The 15,245-nt window shown below is 39.2% G+C and overlaps 1 protein-coding gene across 1 annotated transcript in view; it reads left to right on the top strand.

Moving 5' to 3' along the window:
- Positions 1 to 10,284, top strand: part of ITK (IL2 inducible T cell kinase) — a 205,506-nt gene extending 195,222 nt beyond the window's left edge. Inside the window, exon 17 of the mRNA XM_053718791.1 lies at positions 9,222 to 10,284. Within this exon, the coding sequence (XP_053574766.1) occupies positions 9,222 to 9,293 (72 nt within the window). The 3' untranslated portion in view covers positions 9,294 to 10,284. The remainder of the gene's footprint in view (positions 1 to 9,221) is intronic.
- Positions 10,285 to 15,245: the final 4,961 nt, after the last annotated feature.

Raw genomic sequence — 15,245 nt, 5'->3', positions numbered from 1 at the left:
TGATTGGCTTTACCACCTGCTGACACAAATTGTCAGTATGGCCTCTGATTGGCTTTACCACCTGCTGACACAAATTGTCAGTATGGCCTCTGATTGGCTTTACCACCTGCTGACACAAATTGTCAGTATGGCTTCTAATTGGCTTTATCACCTGCTAACACAAATTGTCAGTATGGCCTCTGATTGGCTTTACCACCTGCTGACACAAATTGTCAGTATGGCTTCTGATTGACTTTACCACCTGCTAACACAAATTGTCAGTATGGCCTCTGATTGGCTTTACCACCTGCTAACACAAATTGTCAGTATGGCCTCTGATTGGCTTTACCACCTTCTAACACAAATTGTCAGTATGGCTTCTGATTGGCTTTACCACCTGCTAACACAAATTGTCAGTATGGCTTCTGATTGGATTTACCACCTGCTAACACAAATTGTCAGTATGGCCTCTGATTGGCTTTACCACCTGCTAACACAAATTGTCAGTATGGCCTCTGATTGGCTTTACCACCTGCTAACACAAATTGTCAGTATGGCCTCTGATTGGCTTTACCACCTGCTGACACAAATTGTCAATATGGCCTCTGATTGGCTTTACCACCTGCTAACACAAATTGTCAGTATGGCTTCTGATTGGCTTTACCACCTGCTAACACAAATTGTCAGTATGGCCTCTGATTGGCTTTACCACCTTCTAACACAAATTGTCAGTATGGCTTCTGATTGGCTTTACCACCTGCTAACACAAATTGTCAGTATGGCTTCTGATTGGATTTACCACCTGCTAACACAAATTGTCAGTATGGCTTCTGATTGGCTTTACCACCTGCTAACACAAATTGTCAGTATGGCCTCTGATTGGCTTTACCACCTGCTAACACAAATTGTCAGTATGGCCTCTGATTGGCTTTACCACCTGCTGACACAAATTGTCAATATGGCCTCTGATTGGCTTTACCACCTGCTGACACAAATTGTCAGTATGGCCTCTGATTGGCTTTACCACCTGCTGACACAAATTGTCAGTATGTCCTCTGATTGGCTTTACCACCTGCTGACACAAATTGTCGGTATGGCTTCTGATTGGCTTTACCACCTGCTAACACAAATTGTCAGTATGGCTTCTGATTGGATTTACCACCTGCTAACACAAATTGTCAGTATGGCTTCTGATTGGCTTTACCACCTGCTAACACAAATTGTCAGTATGGCCTCTGATTGGCTTTACCACCTGCTAACACAAATTGTCAGTATGGCCTCTGATTGGCTTTACCACCTGCTGACACAAATTGTCAATATGGCCTCTGATTGGCTTTACCACCTGCTGACACAAATTGTCAGTATGGCCTCTGATTGGCTTTACCACCTGCTGACACAAATTGTCAGTATGTCCTCTGATTGGCTTTACCACCTGCTGACACAAATTGTCGGTATGGCTTCTGATTGGCTTTACCACCTGCTAACACAAATTGTCAGTTTGGTTTCTGATTGGCTTTACCACCTGCTAACACAAATTGTCAGTATGGCCTCTGATTAGCTTTACCACCTGCTAACACAAATTGTCAGTATGGCCTCTGATTGGCTTTACCACCTGCTGACACAAATTGTCAGTATGGCCTCTGATTGGCTTTACCACCTGCTGACACAAATTGTCAGTATGGCCTCTGATTGGCTTTACCACCTGCTGACACAAATTGTCAGTATGGCTTCTAATTGGCTTTATCACCTGCTAACACAAATTGTCAGTATGGCCTCTGATTGGCTTTACCACCTGCTGACACAAATTGTCAGTATGGCTTCTGATTGACTTTACCACCTGCTAACACAAATTGTCAGTATGGCCTCTGATTGGCTTTACCACCTGCTAACACAAATTGTCAGTATGGCCTCTGATTGGCTTTACCACCTTCTAACACAAATTGTCATTATGGCTTCTGATTGGCTTTACCACCTGCTAACACAAATTGTCAGTATGGCTTCTGATTGGATTTACCACCTGCTAACACAAATTGTCAGTATGGCTTCTGATTGGCTTTACCACCTGCTAACACAAATTGTCAGTATGGCCTCTGATTGGCTTTACCACCTGCTAACACAAATTGTCAGTATGGCCTCTGATTGGCTTTACCACCTGCTGACACAAATTGTCAATATGGCCTCTGATTGGCTTTACCACCTGCTAACACAAATTGTCAGTATGGCTTCTGATTGGCTTTACCACCTGCTAACACAAATTGTCAGTATGGCCTCTGATTGGCTTTACCACCTTCTAACACAAATTGTCAGTATGGCTTCTGATTGGCTTTACCACCTGCTAACACAAATTGTCAGTATGGCTTCTGATTGGATTTACCACCTGCTAACACAAATTGTCAGTATGGCTTCTGATTGGCTTTACCACCTGCTAACACAAATTGTCAGTATGGCCTCTGATTGGCTTTACCACCTGCTAACACAAATTGTCAGTATGGCCTCTGATTGGCTTTACCACCTGCTGACACAAATTGTCAATATGGCCTCTGATTGGCTTTACCACCTGCTGACACAAATTGTCAGTATGGCCTCTGATTGGCTTTACCACCTGCTGACACAAATTGTCAGTATGTCCTCTGATTGGCTTTACCACCTGCTGACACAAATTGTCGGTATGGCTTCTGATTGGCTTTACCACCTGCTAACACAAATTGTCAGTTTGGCTTCTGATTGGCTTTACCACCTGCTAACACAAATTGTCAGTATGGCCTCTGATTAGCTTTACCACCTGCTAACACAAATTGTCAGTATGGCCTCTGATTGGCTTTACCACCTGCTGACACAAATTGTCAGTATGGCCTCTGATTGGCTTTACCACCTGCTGACACAAATTGTCAGTATGGCCTCTGATTGGCTTTACCACCTGCTGACACAAATTGTCAGTATGGCTTCTAATTGGCTTTATCACCTGCTAACACAAATTGTCAGTATGGCCTCTGATTGGCTTTACCACCTGCTGACACAAATTGTCAGTATGGCTTCTGATTGACTTTACCACCTGCTAACACAAATTGTCAGTATGGCCTCTGATTAGCTTTACCACCTGCTAACACAAATTGTCAGTATGGCCTCTGATTGGCTTTACCACCTTCTAACACAAATTGTCAGTATGGCTTCTGATTGGCTTTACCACCTGCTAACACAAATTGTCAGTATGGCTTCTGATTGGATTTACCACCTGCTAACACAAATTGTCAGTATGGCTTCTGATTGGCTTTACCACCTGCTAACACAAATTGTCAGTATGGCCTCTGATTGGCTTTACCACCTGCTAACACAAATTGTCAGTATGGCCTCTGATTGGCTTTACCACCTGCTGACACAAATTGTCAGTATGGCCTCTGATTGGCTTTACCACCTGCTGACACAAATTGTCAGTATGTCCTCTGATTGGCTTTACCACCTGCTGACACAAATTGTCGGTATGGCTTCTGATTGGCTTTACCACCTGCTAACACAAATTGTCAGTTTGGCTTCTGATTGGCTTTACCACCTGCTAACACAAATTGTCAGTATGGCCTCTGATTAGCTTTACCACCTGCTAACACAAATTGTCAGTATGGCTTCTGATTGGATTTACCACCTGCTAACACAAATTGTCAGTATGGCTTCTGATTGGCTTTACCACCTGCTAACACAAATTGTCAGTATGGCCTCTGATTGGCTTTACCACCTGCTAACACAAATTGTCAGTATGGCCTCTGATTGGCTTTACCACCTGCTAACACAAATTGTCAGTATGGCCTCTGATTGGCTTTACCACCTGCTAACACAAATTGTCAATATGGCCTCTGATTGGCTTTACCACCTGCTGACACAAATTGTCAGTATGGCCTCTGATTGGCTTTACCACCTGCTGACACAAATTGTCAGTATGTCCTCTGATTGGCTTTACCACCTGCTGACACAAATTGTCGGTATGGCTTCTGATTGGCTTTACCACCTGCTAACACAAATTGTCAGTTTGGCTTCTGATTGGCTTTACCACCTGCTAACACAAATTGTCAGTATGGCCTCTGATTAGCTTTACCACCTGCTAACACAAATTGTCAGTATGGCTTCTGATTGGATTTACCACCTGCTAACACAAATTGTCAGTATGGCTTCTGATTGGCTTTACCACCTGCTAACACAAATTGTCAGTATGGCCTCTGATTGGCTTTACCACCTGCTAACACAAATTGTCAGTATGGCCTCTGATTGGCTTTACCACCTGCTGACACAAATTGTCAATATGGCCTCTGATTGGCTTTACCACCTGCTAACACAAATTGTCAGTATGGCTTCTGATTGGCTTTACCACCTGCTAACACAAATTGTCAGTATGGCCTCTGATTGGCTTTACCACCTGCTAACACAAATTGTCAGTATGGCCTCTGATTGGCTTTACCACCTGCTGACACAAATTGTCAATATGGCCTCTGATTGGCTTTACCACCTGCTGACACAAATTGTCAGTATGTCCTCTGATTGGCTTTACCACCTGCTGACACAAATTGTCGGTATGGCTTCTGATTGGCTTTACCACCTGCTAACACAAATTGTCAGTTTGGCTTCTGATTGGCTTTACCACCTGCTAACACAAATTGTCAGTATGGCCTCTGATTAGCTTTACCACCTGCTAACACAAATTGTCAGTATGGCCTCTGATTGGCTTTACCACCTGCTGACACAAATTGTCAGTATGGCCTCTGATTGGCTTTACCACCTGCTGACACAAATTGTCAGTATGGCTTCTAATTGGCTTTATCACCTGCTGACACAAATTGTCAGTATGGCCTCTGATTAGCTTTACCACCTGCTAACACAAATTGTCAGTATGGCTTCTGATTGGCTTTACCACCTGCTAACACAAATTGTCAGTATGGCTTCTGATTGGCTTTACCACCTGCTAACACAAATTGTCAGTATGGCCTCTGATTGGCTTTACCACCTGCTAACACAAATTGTCAATATGTCCGCTAACTGGCTTTACCAGACCCAGACACACAATGTAAACAAAAACCTGTGCCGAGGGACAGCCAGCAAAGTATTAAATGGACATTTTTCTTTCAAAATTAAGATAAATCAAACAAATCCAATTTACTTCTATTATCAAGTTTACATTATTTACTTGATATCTTTTGTTGAAAGGCAAGTAGGTAGACTGGTGTCCACATCTAGAGCAATATATGGTAGCAGTTTTGCAAGAATGCTTTTTACAATGTTATATATTTTGCAAATACTGCATAAAAGCATTCTTGCAAAACTGCTGTCATATAGTTATCCAGAAACATGAACGCTACCTACATAGGTATGCTCTTCAACAAAGAAGAACATGAGAACAAAGAACATTTGATAAGATAATTGGAAAACATTTTTATTTTTTTTAAATTATATGCTCTATATGAATAATGAAAGACAAATATTGGGTTTCATTCCTTTAAAAAAGCACACACTGAAATGCTAAACTTTATATCCGCATGCATGCACAGCAATAATTGTTGTATATTTTCTGTCCCTTTAAATTGTTCTAATTCTGTTTTAGTATGATTTGCACACAACATGGACATACTTATGCTCTATTTTTGCATTGTATGAATAATACATTTAAATGAGTACATATTTTGTAATTAGTTGAAAATAAGAGTAAGAGGCCTATTTATCAAGCCGTCAACTATGCTGCATTCGCCGGAACTAGTACGCTCGCCTAACATCGCCTAACATTGTGGCCGCGGACCTGAATACACTCTCCATATTTATAAAAAAAGCTGTCAAAAAGCTGCGCACCAAGTACGGGGCGATGAGCAGCAGACTGTTGTAAACTAACAGTCATCGATCTCGCTGCTATTCGGCTTTTTCCCAACTTTATTTATACCCTGTCACTAAACACCACCACTATACTAAAATGTTTAACCCCTATCCCGCCGCTCCCGGAGCCCACCGCAACTCTAATGAAGTTATTAACCCCTATCCCTCCGCTCCCGGAGCCCACCGCAACTTTAATAAAGGTATTAACCCCTATCCTGCTGCTCCCGGAGCAGGACGCAACTAAATAAATGTATTAACCCCAAAACCCCTGGCCTCCCACATCACTACTACTAACTAAACCTATTAACCTCTAAACCGCAAGCCCCCCACATCGCCATAAACTAAATTAAGCTATTAACCCCTAAACCTAACAAGCCGCTAACTTTACATTAAATATTAACTCATCCCTATCTTATAATTAATTTAAACTTACCTTTAGAATTAAAATAAACTATATTAAACTACTAATTAACCTACCCTAACTATTATACTAAAATTACATTAAACTATATTAAACTACTAATTAACCTACTCTAACTATTATACTAAAATTACATTAAACTATATTAAACTATATTAAACTATTCATTAACCTACCCTATTATACTAAAATTACATTAAACTAACAATTAAATGAACTATATTACATATTTAAACACCTAACCCTACTCAAATTATTTAAATCTACTATTAAAAATTACTAAATTACAATTAAATAACAACTAAGTTACACAAAATAAACAACACTAAGTTACATAAAATAAAAAACACTAAGTTACAAAAAATAAAAAATAAATTATCAAATATTTCAACTAATTACACCTAATCTAAAAGCCCTATCAAAATAAAAAAGCCCCCCCAAAATAAAAAAACCCTAGCCTACAATAAACTACCAATGGCCCTTAAAAGGGCCTTTTGCGGGGCATAGCCCCAAAGAAATCAGTTCTTTTATCTGTAAATAAAAAAACAAACAACCCCCCAACAGTAAAACCCACCACCCACACAACCAAACCCCCCAAATAAAAACCTATCTAAATAAACCTAAGCTCCACATTGCCCTTAAAAGGGCATTTAGCCTCATTTTCCGCCCAAAGCCCCTAACCTAAAAATAAAACCCACCCAATAAACCCTTAAAAAAAAATAACACTAACCCCCGAAGATCCACTTACAGTTTTTGAAGACCAGACATCCATCCTCAATGAAGCTGCAAAAGTCTTCATCCAAGCGAGCCGAAGTCTTCATCCAAGCCGGCAGAAGTCTTCATCCAGACGGCATCTTTTATCTTCATCCATCCGGCGCGGAGCGGTTCCATCTTCAAGACACCCGGTGCGGAGCATCCTCTTTTTACAACGTCTTCTGAAGAATGAAGTTTCCCTTTAAATGACATCATCCAAGATGGCGTCCCTTACATTACGATTGGCTGATAGAATTCTATCAGCCAATCAGAATTAAGGTGGAAAAAATCCTATTGGCTGTTGTAATCATGATTGGATCAGCCAATTGGATTGAGCTCACATTCTATTGGCTGATTTGATCAGCCAATAGGATGAAAGCTCAATCCTATTGGCTGATTGAAACAGCCAATAGGATTTTTTCCACCTTAATTCAAATCGGAATGTAAGGGACGCCATCTTGGATGATGTCATTTAAAGGGAAACTTCATTCTTCAGAAGACATCGTAAGAAGAGGATGCTCCGCGCCGGATGTCTTGAAGATGGAGCCGCTCCGCGCCGGATGGATGAAGATAGAAGATGCCTTCTGGATGAAGACTTCTGCCGGCTTGGATGAAGACTTCAGCCCGCTTAGATGAAGACTTCTGCCGCTTCATTGAGGATGGATGTCCAGTCTTCAAAAACTGTAAGGGCAATGCCCATACAAATGCCCTTTTCAGGGCAATGGGTAGCTTAGGTTTTTTAGATTGGTTAGGTTTTTATTTGGGGGGTTTGGTTGTGTGGGTGGTGGGTTTTACTGTTGGGAGGTTGTTTGTATTTTTATTTACAGGTAAAAGAGCTGATTTCTTTGGGGCAATGCCCAGCAAAAGGCCCTTTTAAGGGCTATTGGCAGTTTAGTTTAGGCTAGGTTTTTTTTATTTGGGGGGGCTTTTTTATTTTGATAGGGCTATTAGATTAGGTGTAATTAGTTTAAATATTTGATAATTTATTTTTTATTTTTTGTAAGTGTTTTTTATTTTTTGTAACTTAGTGTTTTTTATTTTATTTTTAATTGTTAGTTTAATGTAATTGTATTATAATAGTTAGGGTAGGTTAATTAATAGTTTAATATAGTTTAATGTAATTTTAGTATAATAGGATAGGTTAATTAATAGTTTAATGTAATTTTAGTATAATAGGATAGGTTAATTAATAGTTTAATATAGTTTAATGTAATTCTAAAGGTAAGTTTAAATTTATTATAAGATAGAGATGAGTTAATATTTAATGTAGATTTAGTGGCTTGTTAGGTTTAGGGGTTAATAGCTTAATTTAGTTTATGGCGATGTGGGGGGCTGGCGGTTTAGGGATTAATAGGTTTAGTAAGTGGTAGTGATGTGGGAGGCCAGGGGTTTAGGGGTTAATGCATTTATTTAGTTGTGGTGGGGTCCGGGAGCGGCGGGATAGGGGTTAATAACATTATGTAGGTGGTGGCGGGGTCCGGGAGCGGCGGGATAGGGGTTAATAACATTATGTAGGTTGCGGCGGGGTCCGGGAGTGGCAGGATAGGGGTTAATACATTTATTTAGTTGCGGTGGGGTCCGGGAGCGGCAGAATAGGGGTTAATAATTTTATGTAGGTTGCAGCGATGTCAGGCGGCAGATAAGGGGTGTTTAGACTCGGGGGTTATGTTAGGGTGTTAGGTGTAAACGTAACTTTTATTCTAGCATATAAATCATTGGGATATCTGGCAGCATCGAACATAAGCTTTCGCTGCTTTCAGACTCCCATTGATGCCTATGGCATTCGCGGCCTCCAGGGTGGCGGATTGAAAAGCAGGTATGCTGGGCCAGAATAGTGGCGAGCGTACCTGTTAGAAGTTTGATAACTTGAATTTGTATTCGGGACATCTGTAATGACATAAGCATCGATCTGTGCCGGACTGAGACCGTCAGATCGTATGTTACATCACAAATTTTAACTTTTGCCGGTCTGTAGGCTTTGATAAATGAGGCGAATCATGCTCGCCACAATTACGCTGCGGAATTCCAGCATATTTGCAGTTGACGGCTTGATAAATAGGCCTCTAAGAGTGATTTGTATCCTCTGAAGAAAATCTTGAATTTCACTAAATTATGAAGCTAAAAGAAAAAAATGTTTGGCACCAACACATAAATATAATATATTTATATTTAACCAACTGAGTATTTTGATGTAAAAATAGATGTTTTTTTCCAACTTTCACAGAAACCAGAATCACGTCCAACTTTTAGTCGTCTGATGAGGGAGATCACGGAAATAGTTGAATCTGAAACGTGATTGGCTGATCTGAAGAGAGGCAACCAGGGAACTGCTTTAAAGAGTCCAGATACTATTGTATGTGTTTACTACACACAATTGTGGCATGTAGTAAGGGTTTGAGTTAGACATATCTTTTAATGTCATGTCTGATGACAGGTAAAACAGTGTTCTCTGACAACTAGTAGCCAGGTTATCAAATAGACCCTTATAAGCAAAATGCTATTGTAAGACATAGCCCCTTTTAGTGTTAATTATAATTACATTTTAAAATTATGAGATTTAAATCTAATTTTCCTCTTAATAAGGTATTTAAAACACCATAGGGTACTTGGAAGGTTTCTTTTGGAAATAAACAATTCAGATCTTGTAAATCTTATCAATAAGTCTGTATCCTCATGAGATATAAAGACCTTTAAAAACATGTAACAATCTGAATAATAGTGACTTACATGTTGTACCGTACATTCCATCTGCTTATCTGGGCACACAAGGTGAAAATTATAAATAGTGAGATAATGACAGGAAATGGGAAAACAATTACCTATTTCTATGTAATTGTGTCTGCTCTTCCTTGTGAAGTTTGCTGTAGCTAAAAGGACAGTAAATACCCTATAGTAGTGGCAATAAATTAGCACAAGTAAGTGTGGGGGAACAATAAATTAACACCTTGATTGCTGTAATTGTTTTACAATAGCCAAACTCTACCTACAATTTGACCTTTTTGGAGAAGCCAATCCAGACTTGTGACGGGATTAGACAAGGCTAGGCACTGTCATTTTTAGTAAACAATTCATTGGTCCGCAGTTTATCTGATAATATCTGTGGAGGCCTATTAGGGACACATATGTTGCAGGGTTAGGCTTGTAATGTCTGTCATGTGCACTTCCAGCCCTCAAACGTGGGACATTGGTCATTTTCAGAGTTAAATCACAGGAAAGGAGACAAAATAAAGAATAAATGTGTATTGTAAATCATGTATTTTATTGTGATTAAACATTTTATATAAAAATGTCAAGGTGTTTACTGCCCCTATATAAGAAAATGTCTTGCTTTATTTTTTATCTCAAGTCTCTAAATCATAAACACTTCAGAAAGAAGTTTTCATATACTGTATATGTGATCAGGTGACCATGACATTATATTTTGTTTGACCGTCTTAGCACAGAATAATTTCAAACTTTACAGGAAACAGAGAAAATATTAACAAAATCTAAAGTTGTTTAATAATTTATAACAGCTATTAGGTAGTAAAAATAATAGGGATGGTGTCCACAATTGTATGCTTTTTTTTAAATAAATCTTGAAAACACACCTTTAAGATTTTTAGTCATTTCAAGTATGGCCAATATTTGCTAAGCAGTGTTATTCCATCAGTGAGTATTCTCAATAAAAATGTATTTACACAAAGCAGTGTTATTCCATCAGTGAGCATGCTCAATAAAAATGTATTTACACAAAGCAGTGCTATTCCATCAGTGAGCATGCTCAATAAAAATGTATTTACACAAAGCAGTGCTATTCCATCAGTGAGCATGCTCAATAAAAATGTATTTACACAAAGCAGTGTTATTCCATCAGTGAGCATGCTCAATAAAAATGTATTTACACAAAGCAGTGCTATTCCATCAGTGAGCATGCTCAATAAAAATGTATTTACACGACTCAAGAGGTTTCCGGGGGAGGAGCCTGTGCATGAGACTGTGCTGCACAAGCTCTGTCCATCTCCTCCATGCAATTCACCTTGGCGGTAGTCTGCGCGCCAGGTGCCCTGCAGCTGCGGAGGATCATTGCAACCAGCTGGGACACTGCTGGAGGAACCTACACAGCACTGTTACATCTTAGCGCTATAGGATATCAACGGTGTGTTGGCCCCTGAGAAGATCATCCCAAGGAGAGGCCACACACAGGTTAAGACCTTAAGAGGCAGTCCCCCCCTCCCACCGGTGCTGCGTGAGGGGGGTAGACAGACAGCCTGAAAATACCACAGAAGGATTCAACGGAGCTTCATTCCCCCCCCCCCTCTTTCCATCTGGATCACGACCGGGGGGGTAAGAGGTTAAGGAGAGAGGACCAGATAACTCTCAGAAATTTACTCTGCTTACCGGATTGAGGTGACCACTCTCTTGCCGCTTTTGGGTAACGGAATACCCGATCTCCAGCTGGGTCCTGAGTGGCATAGAGACCCTTACTTGTGAGTGGGTGAATACACGGAAGGTGGAGGCAGATTGGTACACGCCCTGGGCTGACAGAGAGTCGGCAGCTTCCCGCGCCAGAGTGAAGTTTGCGGTCTGGAGGAGGGCTGCTCCCTTGAGGTGGTGTCGGCTTCTGAGACGTGCTGCTGTCCTCCCTTAAGGAGTGTCGGGACACACTTTACATGCTTCATTCTCCCTAAAGGAATTGTCGCCCAGGCCAGGAGAGCATAGGTCACCGTTGCAAGACACGGCTCCGGGTAGCTACTCTCATTCAGACCTTGAGAAACTGCAAGTATACTGCAAGGAATTTAATGTGTGCAAAAAGGTACTGTTTTCTGGCATTGCTACACTAACTCCTTTAAGCTAACACCATTGCTTATTAACCCCTTTCTGACTTTGGCTTAAACAAACACGCTAGAGACTGCTTCAAAATTAGTGCTTATTGATAAGTGGAGTGCATGATTACTCTTACATAGTGCACAGGATTCCCTTTTTGCAAAGGAATAATTCTCAGTAACTGGGGACATAAAACTATTCCAGCAATACCCAAAGTCAAGTTGTATACTTGGCCATGCTAAGTACTTAAAGTTAAGGGAAGTATATGCAAAAAATCTAATCCATCTTAAGTAAAAAGAACCCACTATGCCAACTGTTGATCATTAATGTATTAACTACTCTGGAAAAAGTATCCTAGCTAACATTTAAGGCTGACTAACCTTGCTTAAGATTTTTGCATAAATATTGTGTTAAGAGTTTGCATTATACTAATAGTACTGGCTTAAAATTTGTATGTTCTAATATGCATATTGTGTTATTAATTCACGGTTAGAGTGGCTAGTAAATAGTCTATACTAGCGATAATTAACCCTGTATGTTAAAGTTTATCGCATGCTAGTTTATCTCTAGGTAGTAATATAATAAAAATATTTGGAGGCCTATAGTCAAATACGTTATACAAGATACTCAAACAAGCCTCAAAATATTTAACTCTGTCATCTACTATATTATAATTAAAAAATATAAGATCTGCTATTATTAAGAGATTCTAGTCTTGCCACTACTTGAGAGCGGCACTAGTAGAAACATTTACAAACAAAAACTTATTAAGATACAAAAGAGGGATACGGCTACTATATAAGTTTGAACCTATCTACAGAGCAGTAATATGCAGAGTTACTAATTATTTGGCATAAGGCTAGATACTGAAATCCAGTTATTTTTTTCTTCTGTTCCTCAGTTCAATTAACATGGGTCTAAAATACATAGGGGGGAAAAAGACAAGGAACTCCGATCAGGGATAAAAGGACAAGATAAACTTAGCAGAAGAACTAGCTCTATTGCACAGTAGGGTACGCATAATCTTTTGGAGCCAGACATAATTTGAGAATTGAAAACTGGAACTATTTTTTCTGCTCAGATATAATTAATAGAATATTAAATTCTGGACTAAAGGTTATACTGGAAGAATTATGGAAGCCCTGAATCCAAAATTTGAATTTCTTAGATTAGAAATAAAGCAAGATATACATATATTATCAGCAGAAATTAAACAATTTTCGGCACGGATTCAGGAAGTCGAACAGAGAGTGTCCGATCTAGAAGATCTGACAGTAACACATGACACGAATTTGAAGGCTAACTAACTTTCATTAACAGAATTACAAAATAAAATTGAAGATTTAGAGAACCGCTCCAGGAGAAACAATGTTAGAATAATTGGGGTTCCTGAGACGGTTCAACATACAGAATTGATAAAACTTATGGCTGAGACTCTTCCCAAACTTCTTGGTATCCCGCAGGAATTATTACCCCTAGCTGTAGAAAGGGCTCACAGATTGGGGAGACCCCCCTGTCAGGTAAAGATGGAATAAGATCGAGGCCCATAATAGCGAGGTACTTAAATTATCAGGATAAGTCTAAGCTCTTACAGCTATCCCGCAAAAATGCACCTATCCTCTTGGAAGGAAATAGAATTCTACTCTTTCAGGATTTTGCCTATGAAACCTCCCTGAGGAGAAGGGAGCTCTCTCCAATCTGTGGCAGACTGATTAAGGAGGGATTCTCAGCTACAGTTGTTTACCCAGCTAAACTTAAGGTGGAATCCCAGGGCCATATATATTTTTTTGATAATACATCCGATGCAGAAAAGTTCTATACGGAAAGATGTGTGAAATAATGTTGATTTAAAAGTTTACATAAGAGAGTAATCCTGTGATTATCACTGATGTTTCGAATGTTTTCTATCTATCTTTATTATTGGGGTTTGTTGGACTTTACTTTTAGCGGGAGAGTGGGGGAGGGAGGAGGGGAGAAGGTCCTTAATTTTTTATCCCGTTATAATACATGTACAATATATATATAATTTTTTTTTTTTTTTTTTTTCTCCCCACTCCAAATTTCTTAATAAATGTCGACTAAAGTAAGGAAATTAGTTATATCCTCCTGGAATGTAGGAGGTATTTCTACTCCGATAAAGCGTAAAATGATAATTTCACATTTAAGGAAACTAAACACAGATATTGCCTTTATCCAGGAGACTCATTTGAATACAATTGAATCATTAAAACTAAGATCCTCTTGGGTTAAGGAAGTATTTTTTACACCTAGCATAGGTAGAAAAAGGGGAACAGCTATTTTATTAGGGAAGAATATCCCATACGAGGTACTGTTAGAAGATTATGATCCAGAAAGTAGAATCCTGATTTTAAAAATTAAATGTTCAAACTCCATATTTACCCTTTGTAATATTTACGCCCCTAACAAATTTGAAACTAAATTCTGGGAGTCATTACAGACTAAAATTTTACAACTTGGTGAAGGCAACATAATTGTAGCAGGGGACTTCAACATGACTCCACAGATTCCCCTGGACAGATGTAGACAAACACGCAACACTTATATCTCTAAAAGAGATAAATTAGAAAACAAAATGTTTAAGGCTTTATTTAGGAATCTGGCTCTCAAGGATATATGGAGGATTCATAATCCTATTCAAAGAGAATTTACGTGTAAAGCTAGGAGTGTGAATTCGCTGTCAAGAATTGATTTATTTCTAGTCAATGAGGAGATATTAAAAACAGGAGCCACAACTAAAATAACACAAGTTACTATCTCCGATCATGCTCCAATTATTCTAAGTATTCCACTGCATAATAAAATATGTAAACCACGGCGTTTTTTTTTTCTCCTAAGTTTCTAATGAAAGATTCTAAATTCAAAAGCTGGTTGACTACTAAAATGACGGATTTTTTTTCCTTAAATTTGGGGTCAGTTAATGATCCGAGTCTATTATGGGAGGCAGGCAAAGCAGTAATTAGAGGAGATATCATTTCATACATGGCTAATTTCAAACGGAAAGCTGAACATAGAGAAAAAGAAATGCTAAGAACACTCACTAGCGCCTATAATAAATATCTAGCGCAACCTACGTCTATAAATTGGAGGAAATATACTTCCGCCAAGAGAGTGAGAGACACTCTGTTGATCCATACTTCAGTACAAAACGAAATAAAATACAGAGCGAAGTTCTATAAATATGGCGATAAGGCAGGTAAATTATTGGCTAAATTGGTTAAGAATACGCAAGGAAGTCCCACTATTGACTCACTTCTTGAACAAGATACCATACTTAAAGATCCAAAAGAAATTATTGACGCTTTCTCCATTTATTATGAGGACATATATTCCTTCAGGGAATCAGATCTAGAAGCTTCAGAATTATTCTGGAGAGGGCTTGAACATTCATGTTTAGCTGAGGAAGTAACAGCCAAAATCAATT

This window comes from Bombina bombina, chromosome 6 (assembly GCF_027579735.1).
Source record: "Bombina bombina isolate aBomBom1 chromosome 6, aBomBom1.pri, whole genome shotgun sequence".
NCBI lineage: Eukaryota > Metazoa > Chordata > Amphibia > Anura > Bombinatoridae > Bombina > Bombina bombina.
This window is presented reverse-complemented; position numbering and strand designations above follow the sequence as displayed.